General features: G+C 47.7%; 1 protein-coding gene across 2 annotated transcripts in view; it reads right to left on the minus strand.

The window, feature by feature from the left end:
* Nucleotides 1–16,903, minus strand: part of MYO5B (myosin VB) — a 196,325-nt gene that overhangs the window by 99,071 nt on the left and 80,351 nt on the right. For both annotated transcript variants that reach the window (XM_070421140.1, XM_070421141.1), the window contains exons 3-4: nt 12,528–12,699; nt 10,897–11,041 (exon numbers count right to left, since the gene is read on the minus strand). In XM_070421140.1, the coding sequence (XP_070277241.1) occupies nt 10,897–11,041; nt 12,528–12,699 (317 nt within the window). The remainder of the gene's footprint in view (nt 1–10,896; nt 11,042–12,527; nt 12,700–16,903) is intronic.

Consider the following 16,903-nt stretch of genomic DNA (forward strand, 5'->3'; position numbering starts at 1 on the left):
GCTTCCTCACAAAAGAGGCCCTCGCTTCCCAAGGCCCTGCTCCTGGCAAAGACCAGGTGCATTTCCTGGGTCACACGGGTGGTTTCTGGAAGTTCTCTCTGCCTCACACAGACAGCACCTGGGAGTGAATGTGTATCAGCACCTGAGCCCTATCAGATGAGCTCAGCCCCTGCGGGGAGCCTGGACGTGGACAGCCAGGGTTGAGAATCATCTACTGACACTGAAGGAACTTCCCCTCTAAACATGCTTTCAACTTCCGGGCTTCTTCCCTTGATCAAAACCTGTCTCTGCTCCTCACTGGTTTCTGCATCGGACAATGAGTGATTTTAAACATAATACAGTCGATGCTATGTTCCCTCCAAATAGACTGGCAACCATCTTCCAGCCTCTATAATTCTCCTCTCACACACAGACCTGTAAACAGCCAGAGGAACCTGCCAGCTGCGTGAAGCTGCCTTCCTTACACATTCGCTTGCCCCTGGACTGTCCTCGGAGGGCGGCCTGTACAGGGACCCCACTCCGTGTTGGGTTCTTCTTCCAGCACTTGCTTCCTTCCTTCCTTTCCTTTCTTCTTTCTTTCTTTCTTTTCTTTCTTCTCTTTCTTTTCTTTCTCTCTCTTTCTTCTTTCTTTCTTTCTTTCTTTCTTTCTTTCTCTTTCTTTCTTCTTTCCTTTCTTCCTTCCTTCCTTTCTTCCTTCCTTCCTTCCTTCCTTCCTTCCTTCCTTCCCTTTCTTTCTTTCCTTTATTTATTTATTTATTAAATATTCTTTTTTTAATTTTATTGACTTTTTTACAGAGAGGAAGGGAGAGGGACAGAGAGCCAGAAACATCGATGAGAGAGCAATATCGATTAGCTGCCTCCTGCACACCTCCCACTGGGGATGTGCCCACAACCAAGGTACATACATGCCCTTGACCGGAATCAAACCTGGGACCCTTCAGTCCGCAGGCCGACGTTCCATCCACTGAGCCAAACCAGTTAGGGCCCAGCACATCTTTCTTGGGGGCCCTGTGAATCCGTGATAAACATCACCTATGATTCACCATCAGTGTCACCACTCCCACCACCACGGTATCAGACACTTAACTGAACAGCTGCTCTGTACCAGTCCTCATCCTGAGCATTTCCCATTCATCAGCTCACTGAATTCTAACCATCTGACGAGTCAGACTGTATCTGCCCCATTTCACAGCTGCAGACGCCGGTGCAGAGTGGGGTTGACCTCTGGAACTTGCCGAGGTCACGGAGCCGTGTCCTGAGAACCCAGGCCGTCCTGTCCCTGGGCACCAAGCCGCCCCATCTCCTCGCATCCTCCTTCCCCACTAAACTTAGGCACCATGTCGGACCGTTCGCAGCCTCTGCCTTCCAGGGTCTAAATATAAACACGCGCAGTTAAGACAGGAGGAGTGGCTAACGTGGCGTGAAAGGCACTCCGATGTAACCAGAAGTGCCAGCTCACCCTGCCAGGCTTCACATTTTATTAGCTTTTTCCACTGAAAATTACTTCAGACACCTTGAAAAACGAAACCTTACCCACATGTCACCATCGCTATGAATTCCAAAGGAAACCCACGTGGGGTGACAAGTCTGACTCTGACATCAGCACAAGGCTGTGTACGGGGAACGGCGGGGGGTCCCCTGCGCACTGCCCAGCGCGGGCTCTCCACCTGGCGCCTCGCGCACTTGAACCTGTTTATCTCTGACCATAACCTGAGGAGGGAAGGGCACACAGGCATCCTCGTTTCATTCGAGGACATGGAGGTGTCTTCAGTGAAAGAACTTGACCAGGGGGGAACGGGAAGGAAGCGGTGGGGCTGGGGTCTGTGCAGGCCACCTCCTCGAATGGGCACCCCGAAAACCATGGCTGACAACCCAGTGCGCACGGGTTTCAACAAGGCTGCACAATACAGGCAAGTGCCTGATTACGTTTTTAGTTCCATCAGGTTAAGTTGTTAGTACCTGGGGGAAAGAACTGTGCTGACATGTTACCACAATCCATCCAGACGAACACTTCTTCATGGATAAGAAGACAGGCAACAGATTTGTTAAATGTGCATGAGTAACAGATTGTTAAAGGTGCAAACTGCATCAAACCGGGGGGACCTGCTACATCAGATACAAAAATCAGGACTCAAAAAGCTACACTTGCCGCCCTGATGGGACACAGGGACAAAGGGTGAGGTTTAACGCCGATACCTGTTAGTCCCGCTCAACACGTAAAGAAATCAATGTACAAGCGCAGAAGGACGGCGATACGTCTTAAAGCAGCTCGAATTTACAGCGACAGAAAGCAGGTCGGCGGTTACCTGGTGCGGGGTGGGGGGGAGGGATTTCAGAGAAACAGGGAAACTTGGGGGCGTTCATGAAACGTTCACTTTCTGCCATGTGAGGGGGCCTCACAGTGTGTACACACGGCAAAGCGTGTCCAACTGTATGTGCCATCTAATGCGTGTTCGTGCAGTTTAAACATGCACAGTTGATTGCTGGTATATTAAACCTCATTAAAGTTGCAGTAAATAGTTCTTGTGCATATGGGGGTGGGGGTGAGGGGAGTAGAAATTTAACAGCTTGCAAATTTGGTAAAAGTCAATAATATGAAATGACTGCCAGAAATCAGTGCAATTATAGGCTCTTCTCACAGAAGTCCTGCATGAGAACATCACTCTTCACCTCACCTGGCAGACCTACGTGCGGAGACCCCGAAATCAGAGAGAAAGACCAGCTGGTCCCAGGGTGACCGCATGGGACAGGTCTGAAAACCCCCCTCAGAAGGAGGGCAGCCAGGATGCTGGGCCCAGCGCTGGGGAGAGGAGGACCCAGGCCGGCGAGGTCCCCGTGCGTGAGAAGACGCCCAGGGCCCAGGTTCTGTACGGCTGCATGGGACGGGGCGTAGACCCACGGGTGAGAGCTACCGGAGACCTCGCAGAGCGCCTGTAACAGAGAAGCTCCCGACCATGGAAGCTGCTAAAAAGGGAACCCATTTGCAAGAGTTACCTGTCCTGGGGATGGCCAGGCAGCCCCCAAAGGACCAGTGGCCGGGACACAGTCTCCCCAAATTCTTACGGCACACCCAATCCCTACCAGGTGACGGCAGGCTTCCTCCTTCCCAACAGGCTGTGGCTCCCCAGGTACAAGAGAGTCACTGAATACACTGAAGCCTCCTCCATCCCTGTGACTGTGCTGTGGGACGTCACACCGCGCTGGGTGCACTGCAGAGAAGCAATTCTTAGCGACATTCACGACCTCTGCAGTGTCAGAGAGGTTAGACCAGCGGTTCTCAACCTGCGGGTCTCGACCCCTTTGGCAGTCGAACGACCGTTTCACAGGGGTCATCCTGCATATCAGATATTTACATTATGATTCATAACAGCAGCAACATTACAGTTATGAAGTAGCAACGAAAATAATTTTATGGTTGGGTCACAACATGAGGAACTGTATTTAAAGGGCCAGAAGGTTGAGAACCACTGGGTTAGACCAAGGCCATGGTCCAGGCCTATTCCTTTCTGACCTCACAGTTTTAAAAGATGACAACATATACGTATCAGTGTCTTTTAACATAGGGATGCCATGAGTGACAGTCACTGCACAATTAAACAACTTTCACCTACACTCAGAAAATTAAATGACAAAACTAGAATTTTAGCCCTGGACAGTGTGGCTCAGTGGATGGAGTGCCGGCCTTCGACCAAAGGGCCAAGCGTTTGATTCCCGGTCAGGGGTTCATACCTGGGTTGTGGGTTCGATCCCTGGCCCTGGTCGGGGAGTGTGCCAGAGGCAACCAATCGATGTGTTTCTCTCACATGGATGTTTCTCTCTCTCCCTCTCATTCCCTCCCCTCCTTTCCAATCTAATAATCAATGAAAAATATATCCTCAGGTGAGAATTAACAAACAAACAAAAAACCCAAAACTAGAATTTTAAACATAATGGGTAGAAATATAGAGAATGCTCTATAAAGGATCTAAGAGCTTATAAAGGATCAAAATGACGCCACAGGCCTCAGCACTAGGGGCCCCCTGAGGAGGGTGACGGGTGAGAGGGCAGGGGGAGGAGAGCGAGGTGGGCAGGGACCAGGAGGCACAGGTGGCGAGCACAGTGAGCCAGCACCCCTGTGAGCAAGGGGAACCACTCGGGAAATGTAGGAATAAGAGATGAGAGACCATGTCAGAGCGGAAATGAGAGGCCGTTCCTGTGTACAGATATCTCAAGCATCTCCTGTCCCGTGTCCTAAAGCAACCTGGTCCTGACTTGAAATCACAATGACCAGAAAGGAAAACAGAACTTCACCCGAAAGTCAGGGATGACTGAAGCCATGGTTTCAGAATCGACTGTAAACATTCAGCAAATCGCTGCTCCCCGATTCCTGACCTCACCAGTGATCCTATCGTTCAGCCAATGACATCCCATGGAGCAACTGGCTTTAACATTCGCCCTAAATTTTCACTGTGCTCCAGGCTTTCCTCCCTCATGTGAAGACAGTAAATGGATGAAGATGGAATCAGACTGTCTGCTGAGAAGCAATACTGCCTCCTTCAGTGGCTGCTGCCAGGTCCAGACTGTCTTCCCAAGAACAGAGTGGCCCCGGGTCCTCGGGGCACCGTATGGCCAGCAGCAGACCTTTTCCCTCGGTGGTTGAAAGTGTCTCAGATCCCGCAGTGAGGCTAGAGTGTTGGTGCATTTTTCTAGCCTCTTGGGTGGGACCGAGCCATCTTATTGGGCTGGCCAGGTCTGGTTCCTTTTGTGAGCTGTTTGTTTTTCTTGAAAGAGAGTGAGGATGCTGCAAAGCAAATTTATTTACTCAGGCAGTCAAGGTAATTGCACACACACATTTCCATCTGGCTCGGCTGTGCTGCAAAGCTGTGACTAATAGTGGAAGATGGGGCTGTGGTTGCCTGGGAAACGGGGGAGGGGCATGCAGCTAGGCACACCTGGGGCAATGGGCCCGCAGGTGACAGAAAGACCTGTGTGGGTGGCCGTTCCTGGGATGGGGAGGAGCGACCGGAGGGAAAGCCTGTGGGGAGGGGATGTAATTCATGAACCCTGGTTGGGTCCCCACAAGTGTGTAGTTTGGAGAGAATTTGAAGGCCTTCTGGGGAGCAGCATGGAAACGAGATTCATGGTGAAAAAGGGGCTCCCCAAAACACTAGAAGCATTTCACTTGCATAAATAGGCTGAAGAGAGTCTGAGGCTGAGGGAATGAGTGGAAGAGAGGGGCTGGCCTCTGTTGCCATTGACAACCTGAACGCGAGCCTGGAGAATTGTTCGACATCCTTAAGCTCTATCCTCACCTGAAGGGTGGGGCTAACCAACCTCGCCTGGTGGTTTAAAAACTAAAAGCACTAACGTGCTGAGCCTTTCTACTCTTCCTGGAACGCAATCAGGTGCCCCGGGTACAGTGCTGGCGATACAGGCACAGAACATCCCACGCACCACCTGGCTTCAAGCTTGATCCCTCATTCCCTCTCATTCACCGCACAGACCTTGTCTACAACAGACGAGGTGTTTCCTCAAGCATCTATGCTTCTCCTGAGATGTCCTCATCCTGTAAACCAGTGGTTCTCAACCTTGGCTGCACATGAGAATCACCTGGGAATCTTTTTAAAATCCTGATTTCTGGGCCTCATCCTCCGGAAATTCTGTTTCTTTGTTATGGGGTGGGGCCACAACATTAGTAACAAAGAAACAGAATTTCCGGAGGATGAGGCCCAGAAATCAGGATTTTAAAAAGATTCCCTGGTGATTCTCATGTGCAGCCCAGGTTGAGAACCTCTGTTCTAGATGTTTCCATTCCTCCCGGCCAGCGTTTCCCAACGAGTGCTGCAGGGAACATCCGCCCCTGGAGATGATCCCTGGACACAGTTTGTGTAGAAATATGATCTGCAAACCCGGCACAATGCACCTGCTCCTTGGAGACTCAGACCGCACGTCCACATGCCTGCTCGGAGAGGCCCTGCCTGAAGGACGATGTTTCATCTGATTAACCCAGGGTCTCCTGAACTCGTTTGACCATCTTTGTACCCTGTTAACAGGACATACTGTTCTCCCAAAGTTCACCCCACCCTTCACAGGCCTCCACAGTCTGGCCACCGGGTCTCTCACTGCACGTCCAGGACTCTCTTACAGACCCGCTCCCCTCAGAGTTAAGCTCCCCTGGGTGCTGTTCCCTGAGCATGACCTTCTGGGTATAATAGCTTCTTTGGGCTCTAATTCACAGAACACACACTTCTCCCATTTTAAAGCATGCAATTCAAAGGGTGTTTGCACATTTGCAGAGCTGCGCAGCCATCACCACAATTAGTTTTAGAACCCTTTCATCATCCCCTTCCCTCCAAAAACAACATGTCCATAAGCGATCACTCCCCACCTCCCCTCAAACCTCCAGCCCTAGGCAGCCACTAGTCCACCTTCTGTCTGTGTAGATTTGCTTGTTCTGTACATTTCCTATCCATGGAATCTTACCAGACAGGGGGTGGACAGAAGTAGGCTTACAGTTGTAAACTGTACAAATACTACAATAATGAAAAAATAATACCAAGAATAAACTGTGTTTGGGGTACTCACAACTGTACCCTACTTTTGCCCACACCTGTAAGTGTTCTTTTGTGTCTGGTCTCTTTCACTTAGCACAATGTTTCCAAGGTCCGTCCATGTGGAAGCACGTATCAGCACTGTGTTCTATCTTTACAGCCAGATAATATTCCACTGTATGAGCACACCATATGTTGTTTATCCATTCAACACTTGGATATTTAGATTGTTTTCACCTTTTGGTTCCTGTGAACAATGGTGCAATGAATATCTGTGAATAAGTTTTTGCCCGGACGTATGTTTTCATTTCTTTTGGGTACATATTTAAGCGTGGAATTGCTGGGTCGTGTGGTGGCTCTGTGTTTAACCTTTTGAAGAACTACCAGGCTACTTTACAAAGCAGCTGCACCACTTTACACTTCCACGGGCCAGTGTATGAGCTTTCTGATGTGTCCGCATCCTTGCCAACACTTGTTTTTCTCTCTTTTCCATGACAGACATCCCAGTGAACATAAAGTAGTCTGGCCATGCCTTCTGATCCCGATGCTAGGGTCATGACCACTATTCCACCTATGCCTTCTTCTCCCTCTCTGCCAGTGGTTCTCAACCTTCTGGCCCTTTAAATACAGTTCCTCATGTTGTGACCCAACCATAAAATTATTTTCGTTGCTACTTCATAACTGTAATGTTGCTACTGTTATGAATTGTAATGTAAATATCTGATATGCAGGATGGTCTTAGGCGACCCCTGTGAAAGGGTCATTCCACCGTCAAAGGGGTCTCGACCCCCAGGTTGAGAACTGCTGCTCTATGCATCTAACCAATTCACTGAGATCCAGCTTAACTCCTACAGTTTTCTTGGACCATCAGTGACAGTCACGTCTCCAAACTCAATTCAAACAACCCGGGGCCTGGCTTCTATGTACAATCCCTGCAGGCCCAGCTTCTGGGCCTACTCATGTTTTCTCTCTCCAGCCAGACTTTGAGCTCCTTAAGATGTGGGAGGGGTCGTACGTTTCTCAGTGTTCATTAAGTCTCAGTAAGACGGCTACCAGGTGACTGATGCTTCACAAGGGTTCACTGATAGAAGTTAATGTAGGGGCCGAGGCTGGAGGTAGGGCAGGTAAAAATGAGGGAGAGCGCGTTCTGGATCTCAGACTGGGAGGGAGGAGCAGAGTCCAGAGCCAAGCAGGGGAGGTCAGCCTCCTGTCTCACAAGGAACTACAGGTTCTTATGCAAAGGACAGATTCACGGATTTGATGTTTCCTTCTTCTTCACTATGGATACCATTTTTTTCTCGTCTAGACTTGGTGAGTTCAACAGGGATATGGACAGTGAGCACATCCTCCTGTGACATGCCCTCTTCCTTGCCTCCAGCACAGCAGGACCTGTGTGAACTCTCAGGATGGGGAGGAAGGCCTGCATCCCCTTGAGCTCCAGAGTCCCCCCACCCACCCACATTCAGATGGAGAGTCCCCTGTAAGCATATCGAGAAAGAAAAGCCAGTCCCCAGTGAATCAAGAGAAAGAACTGCTGAGTCCAAGGCCAATTGAGTTATAGCCTCCAGAGACAGGAAATCACTAGCTTTTGTTTCTCATACCCTTTATTTCAGCCAGCTGTTCCAGGGGCTCAGATTCAAAGTGCACTGTGCTGGGCTATGGCTACTCAAATCACATAATTATTTCAATAACTACTGATGAGTCAGGAAGAGCACAACACACAGTCGGCAAGTCCTGCTAAATGAGTGTGGCCTAGTCTTCGACACTGACAGAGAAGGCCCATGCTGGAAATGCAGCAAGAACCTTCCCTGCATCTGAGTGGTGGTCTCCTCTTTCTTTGCACAGCAAGGATTCTCCTAAGGCATCTCTCAGATCAATAACAGAAGCCCTGAGCTGCTGACAAGAGAACATTCAAAAATAGCTCTCTCCTGTGGCCACGTGTGCTGGCCTTACACTTCCAATGCACATTCGTGAGCAAAAACTGCTCAAGAATTTCAGCAAAATTATTTGGCTACACCCTGGGACTCAGCAGGTAAAATGAGTATAAACTTTAAAACCTTAAAGAAAACCCATAAGGAGCAAATCCTGCTCCAACTTTAACTTCAAACCCCTTAATCATCAATGCATTGCCCTAAGCAAGACCGGATCACCACCACCCTGGATGCCAATGCCCCCTTCCTTCTAATGGGTGTGAATAAGGACCAAAAAAAGTGAAGTAGCCCAAGTGTAGAGTAACCATGGCCCCAGCTTCAGGCATGGAAGGGAAGAATGGGGCCATCTAGTCGAGAGGACCTATAATGTGAATAAAGCTGGAGGCAAAGAGATTCTCAAAGCTATAGGGGGATCTCAAGAGGTCTTTTATTAAGAAAGGCAACTTCTGATACATCTAAGTGCAACTGGCTAAGAAATGAGGATGGGATGAAAAGCAATCAAATATCGATAGCATCCATGAGAGGACAAGTCTTAGAGAGCTGCCAGAGCGTTAGCATGGTAGGAAGTCCTGAGAACCAAGCCACGCTCGCCTTCTGTTTCAGATAAAAAACCATCCCGTAAAGGAGGGGAGATAGTTGTCTTCATAAGAAGCAAATGGAGAGTCAGCTTACGTGATTCTCCCAAAGCACAGAACCCCGTCCAGACCCCGGGTCTCCCTCCGCTGTGCCATACACTGGACCTCCAACAGTAAAACACGAGCTGGGCTGTGGGCTACAACACACTAAGACTCGTTCTTCTCTCTGCAGGCTCTGACCTTGAACCAACCTTTCCGTTAGGAGGCGTGTGTCAGTAGGTTACACCAAGCTAAGTGGGTCCTAGTCAAGCCCTGATAGCACATTCATATGCTTCTCATGGTATTCAAGAGGCCAACAGTTGCAACCGTTTTAGCTCCACTGTCTCTTACCACATTTTTGAGAAATGAAATAGTTACAGATCATTGTATTTATTAAATTGTTTAGTTCCCTAATCACAGCTTATTTTGAATATGGTCACTGTATAACTATAATAAAGCCAACTTTTTATACACTAATCTTCACAGTCAGCAATAAAACATTACAAACCAGTAAGAAAGCCTATGAAACAATCTCCCCTCATGGGAACTTTCATTAGGATGAAAATTATACTTGAAAACCCACTGGATAAACAGACCACCTTAAATGGGATTCTCCTGTCACTCCTCTCCCTAAATTAGCCTAAGCGAACCCCCAGCTCCCTCCCAAGATCTTTCCTATGAATGCTGCTGGCTCCACAGGTATTCTCCAGAGGTGGAAAGGAAGATTTGGCTGAAAGGATACAGCATTTTAGTGTTAACTGGAATATGCATTTCCACTGAAATTCCAATAAAACTGTCTTTCCCTACATTATGCCTGAAGAGTTCAAAGCCTAACACGGTGGTAGTGAATTTTGTGTGTCAACTTGGCTAGGACCTGGTACCCAGGCATTTGGTCAAACACTAGTCCAGATACTGCTGTGAAGGGATTTTTTAGATGAGATTAACATTTAAATCAGTAGACTTTGAGTAAAGCAGATTTCCTTCCACAATGTGGGTAAGCCTCATCCAATCAGTTGAAGGTCATAGGAAAAAAGATTTCACCTCTTCCAAAGAGAGAACTCTGCCAGTAGACTGCCTTCAGTCTCAAAATGCAACATCAACTCTTTTCTCTAACCTGCAAGCCTTGAGCCAATTCCTTGAAATAAAAATCCTCCATCTCTCTCTCTCTCTCTCTCTCTCTCTCTCTCTCTCTCTCTCTCTCTCCACATGCGCCCACACACGCACACACACTTCACATTGGTTCTGTTTCCCTAGAGAACCCTAACAACAACCACCTAGCCCATCTTCTGAGGAAATAACCTGCACCTATCCTTCAAAGACAGGGAGGGGAAAAGAGCAAAAGTGAGGCCTACTTAAATGGCTAAACCCGAAACCACTATGCATGACTATTAATTTGAAATTTCTATTTCAGCCCCAAATGCTTGTCCTCTCAAGAATTTGCCAAAAGTCCTGGTTCCTTTGAGAGAGAGGCCTCAGTGAGATCTATAAAGGGAATGGTGACGCTCTCACAGGGATCCATCACAGCAGGAGCGGAGGAGAGAGGGCCAAAGGGGAGTCAGAGAGACGGAATGCCAGGCACTCACTGCACTGCTCAGTGAGATCGGTCTCAGGGGCCACCACTCTCCAAGCCGAGGTTCGGGCTCACAAGAATACAATGAAGACATGAGGAGACATGGTAAGAAGCAGGACCTGGGCTGGTTTTGTTTCGAAGATGTTTCCTCGGTTCTGGAACCACCCTTCCCACCCTTGAGCTAAAGCAGCAAAGTCTGCCCCCACCTCCCCAGCGACCCAGGAAGACTTCTGGGCTGAGGTGGCTCTTACCTGGCCATCTGCTTGTAGGCTTCTTCTGCCACAGCAAAGATGTGGGGGTCCATATCACCCATGTTTTGGCCGCTGTAGGCATAGATGACATCTTGTCCATAGATTGGCAGCTGCTCATAAGGATTAATGGCAACAAGCACAATACCTGCAAACAGGCAGAGCAATCAGATTCCGGAGCACAAGGGCCCCCAGCACCGGCTTGTGAAGGCCCCTGCTCATAGGGTAACAGAATGGTCCTAACCAATCACTCGACTAAGTCAAGACATATGTGTGTAGTTACCAGGCACTGGCTAGCAGAGTTGTATAAAACCTTAGCTCATGTGTATGCAGCTCAGATTCTGGTATGACACGCTGAGGTCACACATTGTCCTAAAATGTCTCAGCTCCCTCCAGGGCAGAGATGAGTGCCTCTTACTGAGCTGAATTCTGTGCTGCACCAGCCACTCTCACAGCTGAAGCATCTGGATAGATACGTACAGACACCAGGACCTCTCTTACAGGGGATGCTTTTAAAAAGCGAAGCTAATCAAAGAAGTTATACGCACATGTGCATAGCCCAAGGACACAATAGTGTAGCGAAGGCCTGGGGTGGGGCAGGGGCTGGGTGGAGGGGGGAAAGAGGAGGGTAGAAAGAGGGACGTCTGAACTACTGTCAATAATTTCAATAATAAAAATAAAAAGTGAAGCTGATGGTCATTTGTCATGTTCTCCTAAAAGGGGAGATTTAAAAAATCTTGTTAATAAGAACACTTACGGAAGGCTCTAGTAATTGATGGTTTCTTTCAAATAAACTCCCACTTGCAATTCGGATGAAGGAGCTTTTGCAAAACTACCTCACAAGTGCCGAAATAAACCTGCTATTCGCCATTTCTCAAAGCTGGCAGGAAAGCTCACTCTAACTTAGAAGCTAAGGGATCGATTCCAGACCAACGTGGAATATCAGGGTGAGCAGGTCCCTCGTGCCCTACAGCCCCGCCCATGATCACAGACACCAGGCTCTCAGCCTGGCGCCTCAGCCTCCTAAAATAAAATGTCCCTCCAGCAACGGCTTACAGGGCTCCTGTTTCCACCACACCACTGAACGATACTCTGCAAAGAGGAACCAACATTTAGAATGGGAAACTGAGAAATTTCTAGAAAAACAAGTATGAGAGAATTCCAGGGCTTTTAGGTGGAAGCATTTGTCATGGCTTCTGTTTATGAACTTGACAAATGTTCGTCATGCACCATGTTGGTACGTGGGCCAGCGAGGGGGTCAGAGAAAAAGGTGGTCCTTTCACTGAAAAATAAGCCAGGTACAGACACGGGAGTGCGCTCGGTGGCGAGAGAGACGCCCGAGCTAGGACAACGTTCTCCTAAGACTCCAGGCTGTGCCCAAGCCAGTCAAGCCACACAGTGTGGGCCCTGCTCCCTGGGAGAGCTGGATTAACACCAGTCACCCCACAGAGAAGTCGGGCAGCCTAATGAGGCCCCATCCACTGTCTGCAAACCTTCGCAGGGTCTCAGATGGGAGGTGCTTATTATACAAATGAGAGTGAAAGTAGGATTCTTAACCACTGGAGTTTCACACGGAAAATCTGAATGTTGTATGCACGTTCAAAGGCATGCACCCAAGAGACGCCCCCACTTACCACAGTACGTGTAGATATGGTTGGACTCCAGGAAACGGACCTTTAAGTTATGCAAAACGGCAGGCTCGTGGAGATAGCTGAGGGCAGTGAGGTCATTTTCTCCCACCAAGATATCTGGGTTCCGCAGGAAGGGCAGCTGCTTGCTTTGGGCATCGATGGGGTATTCCCGAATCTAAATGTAAGAACAGACGCAAAAAGGCAGGGTGATGAAGCATGCAGCCTGCGTTCCATTCCTGTCTTGTTGGCTGGCACCACCATCCTAGGGTGATCACAAGTGATGAAGATAAAGAACATGTTTTAAGGAAAGGCACACTGAACAAAATACCTGTGTTGGACAAGACACCAGCCCAGGTGGAAAATCTGCTGATAACATAATCCCAGGGTATCAGGTAAGAGACCCAATGACACAAGAAATTCAGGAAGCACAACCAGATGGAGTAAAGCGCTCTGCTTCTCAACGGAAAAAATACTTACTGAGTCTTTAATTCTGGTTGCAATAGGAAGGCTGCTGTCTCTCCCACCCAGGAAACCTTTGGTTGCCCCATTGCATGCTGGTGTTTCTTTATTCTCTCTCCCATCAACCAGCACATTCACTGTTTACTTGGATTACCTTGCAACTGACACACTGCCCTCCGTAAGTGTCTGCAAGATGTACATATATTTTCCACAACCTAACTGCAAGCTACTCTAGGGCAATCATTTCACTTTGACCTAAAGTATAATAGGAGCTTGAGTGTGTGTGTGTTTGTGTGTGTGTGTGTGTGTGAGTGTGTGTGTGTGTAAAATCAGGGAGTGTGAGTACACATCTTAAGTTCAAATCTCAAGTGCAAGGTGTACCCTTGTGCTCTTAGCACATGGACTACATAAGTTGACTGACAGGATATAATTATAACTCTGATTACATGTGCACCAATATACACATATAATTACTAAAAAATGGTGGGGGTGTTTTTAAACATTTAAACAGGAAGAATTTGACTACTGTTTTATCTAAGTGTACATTTCTTATAGGGCTCTTAGGACTCATCTGAGAGCTTATAAAAACAGTTTCCCAAATACAACTTATGTTCAGGAATTCTGGGTGGGGCCCAGGAAGCTGAATTTTTAAAAATCCCCAAATAGTTCGAATACAGGTGGTTCATTATTTTAAGAATCACTATTCTGTACAAGCCTTTCATGACATTCTATGGACATAGCCTCAAGTTGCTGAGGTAACAGTCAAATTCTGAGGGAATATACAGATCAATGCTCCCTCCTATGCCACTTGTAGTGGGGCTAGGACCACCAGATCCTAAGGTATATTAATAAAGCCCACAATTAAAGTGCTATCATACTAGCGCTAATAAAGGCAAATGAGTGAAATGGAATAGCAGATCCGGAAATAAATGCAAGCACTTATGGAAAATTTGTTCATGATAACATCAAAATTGCAAATAAATGATTAAAAGGACTTTTTCAAATAAGAGTAGTAAACTAGCAGCCACTGAGGAAAAATATTGAGCCAGCGTTCTAGTCTCACTCCCTACATTAAAATAAATTTCAGAGAGGACACATGAAAATTAAAAACAAAAAAGAAAAACAAAACCAATAAGAAAATATGGGCAAATATCTGTAAAAGTTTTAGAAGGAATTGCAACTTTTAAAGATCAATGCAAAAGCTAGGCTATAATTTGACTATAATATAGAACTTTAAAGCCACCATAAAACACGCCATATGCAGAATAAAATGGGAGAAGGGGACAGCAATTCTGCATTATATGACAAAATTAATAATCCTAAAATCCAAAATGTTTTAGGAAATCAGAGAGAAAACCAACACCCCAACAGAAAATTGTGCATAGAATACAACACACACACACAGTGCACCGCCCCCCCCCCCCCCCCGCCAAATGTATACACACTTTAATAGCTGATAACTCACTTAATTTTCACTCCTTTTCAGGCTTAACTGATTTGAAATAATGGGTGAAGCCAGACTAAGCTTTGAACAAAGAAAATTTATCCACTAGACTTTTTTATGGGGATACATAAAAGATATAGTTTACAGCACAAAACCAGCAACAGTTGACAAATTGAGGGTGCACAAATACCAAATGAAATGATTCTTGATCTTTGCGATTCTGTTGCTTCGTGTTATCGGCAGTGCCTGGACCAGAACGGTTATCAGTTTGAAAACAGGCATTGACAAAAAAAAAAAAATTGCTCATTTGCATAGATTCTCCTAAATTTTGAAAATAAACACTGACTTTATAAGCATTCAAAGTGTGTATACATTTTTTGGGACACCCAATAGATATTTATCAGGGCTCCTTTCTGCTGGGGTTCTTGTCCCAGCATCAAGAAGGGTTCAGGAATCTGGAGAAGGGGTTGTGCGTAGATGACATAGGAATCCAGAGACTATAAAGAGTCCGGAGACGAGATATAATTTTGAAAGGCATTGGGGGTCAGAGGAGCTTAGCTAAAGGAGCTATGATCTAAGGTCTTAAAGTCTAAGGTCTTAGGTTCTCTCTGTCCCCAGGACCCCATACTTTTTATTAACACAACTTGTTCTGAGGCGAAGCAGAGATATACACTTCAAAGGGTCAGGGTTTGGTACAGAGTCCATTGTCAGAATGGGGGAATTAGCCTACGGCTGTTCAGGTGTTTGGCCAGTAGGAGGCAATAACACGTAGATTAAGATGTCCTTTAACTGTCTGGCAGCCAAGAATCAATTTAATGTACCCTATTCAGGTTTGGGGAAATGCCTTTAGCCATTTCCACCAGGTGACTACATGTGTGACTCAACCCTGTTGAGTCCCCAAGTCTCATCAACCTTTTGATGAAACTCCTGAAATTATGACATGCTGGAATTGGTCTCCGGCACCTTTCTTTCTGGGCAAAGCTCCTTTACTTATATCAACCTTACTCCACACAGGAGACAAGTAAACACTATATGAACATGATGCAGACAAAACTTCCAAAACGCAGGAAACTAGGGGAAATGAAGGCTTGATCTTTATCTCATTAAATTCTAGAGTGGCTGGCCCCCTTCACCTCCTGCTGAGCAGTGGTACCCCTGGGACCCTAACCAGACCTCCCTGAGCCACTGCAGGGTTCCCAATGGACCATTCCTTCCCCGTCCCTTCTCCCCCCTAGGAGCACGTCTGCTCTGCATTTCTGAGTGGCTCCTCCCCAACTCCTCCCACCCCCACCCCCTCACCCCCTTGGGGAAGAGGCACAGGGAACAGCCAATAGCAGGGCCGCAGAGGTCACACAGCCAATTCCAGCTTTCAGATTCCAAAGCCGGGCCCTGAGCCCACAGCCTGTAAAGCCTAAACCAGAAATGCTGGCATCCCATCTTTTGTCAGATGAATCTCCCCTCAAAATATTCTCCAGCAAGTATGCAGAGGGACACGCATATGCATGAAAACAGGCCCACAAATAAGCGAGTGGTATTGGTTACAGGAAAATTGATAAGGAGCAAAAATGCCCAGAGCAGCAGAAAAGGGGCAGAAGTGCAAGCTCAGCATGCAAAGCCACCGACTCCCGGGCCTGCGCACACCGCACACCGCACACCGAGAGAGGGGCGGCGGGGACCGGAGACACAGCGGATCTTTTTTCTTTAACAGGAATTTGATTCTAACGCTGCCACAAGTGTCGAGCGTGGACCACTAACAAGGTTTTATTCGAAATCTAAGGGTTTATGATGTGATCAGGGATCATGAACTTTTTGGCACAAAAGACTGCACTACATAATAGCTGGGCCTTTGGAGGTGGGGAAAAAAGACTGGATATTAACAACACATCACAAAATCAATGCTCAGTCCCCCACTTGGAATGGACCCCAGCCTCCGCCCGAGACCAGGATCACGAACGCAGCAGGGAACAGGCCGATGACAGACATGCACCTGGAGACGGACGGTGGTGATGGCTGCACTGCAATGTCAACGCCCTTGGTGCCCTGACCTGGACGCTTAGACATGGCTGGGATATGCCAAGACCTGGGTTGAGCACGTCCCCCTTTTTAACGTCTGTGTGTTCCCGTCTTTCTCTCACTAAGTCTGGGCCCCTTGCATACAGGGGGCCCTCGCCATCCAGGTGGCTGCTGGATAGTGGATACAGAATTGAAATGCGAAACCATGGAAACAGGGAAGTTATCCCGGCCACCAGAGGGCAGAGCCCGGCAGTTTGTAGGGGGTTGGGGCAGGAGAGAGAAGGCCTGCTGGGCAGAGTTCCACTCCCCTCCTGGCAAAGAATGAGGAAGCTACACTTATCGCCACGTTAGGCATTCACAGAGATGCGAGAGCCAGTTCGAAAACAGTCCTGTGCTAAGGCTAGCACACCTCGAGGCTGTGCACCCATCGCGGCTGGGGAGAGAAAGAGAAGACACTGTCCAT

Source organism: Myotis yumanensis, unplaced genomic scaffold (genome assembly GCF_028538775.1).
Source record: "Myotis yumanensis isolate MYYU_CA2020_CCGP unplaced genomic scaffold, mMyoYum1.0.hap1 SCAF_7, whole genome shotgun sequence".
Classification (NCBI taxonomy): domain Eukaryota; kingdom Metazoa; phylum Chordata; class Mammalia; order Chiroptera; family Vespertilionidae; genus Myotis; species Myotis yumanensis.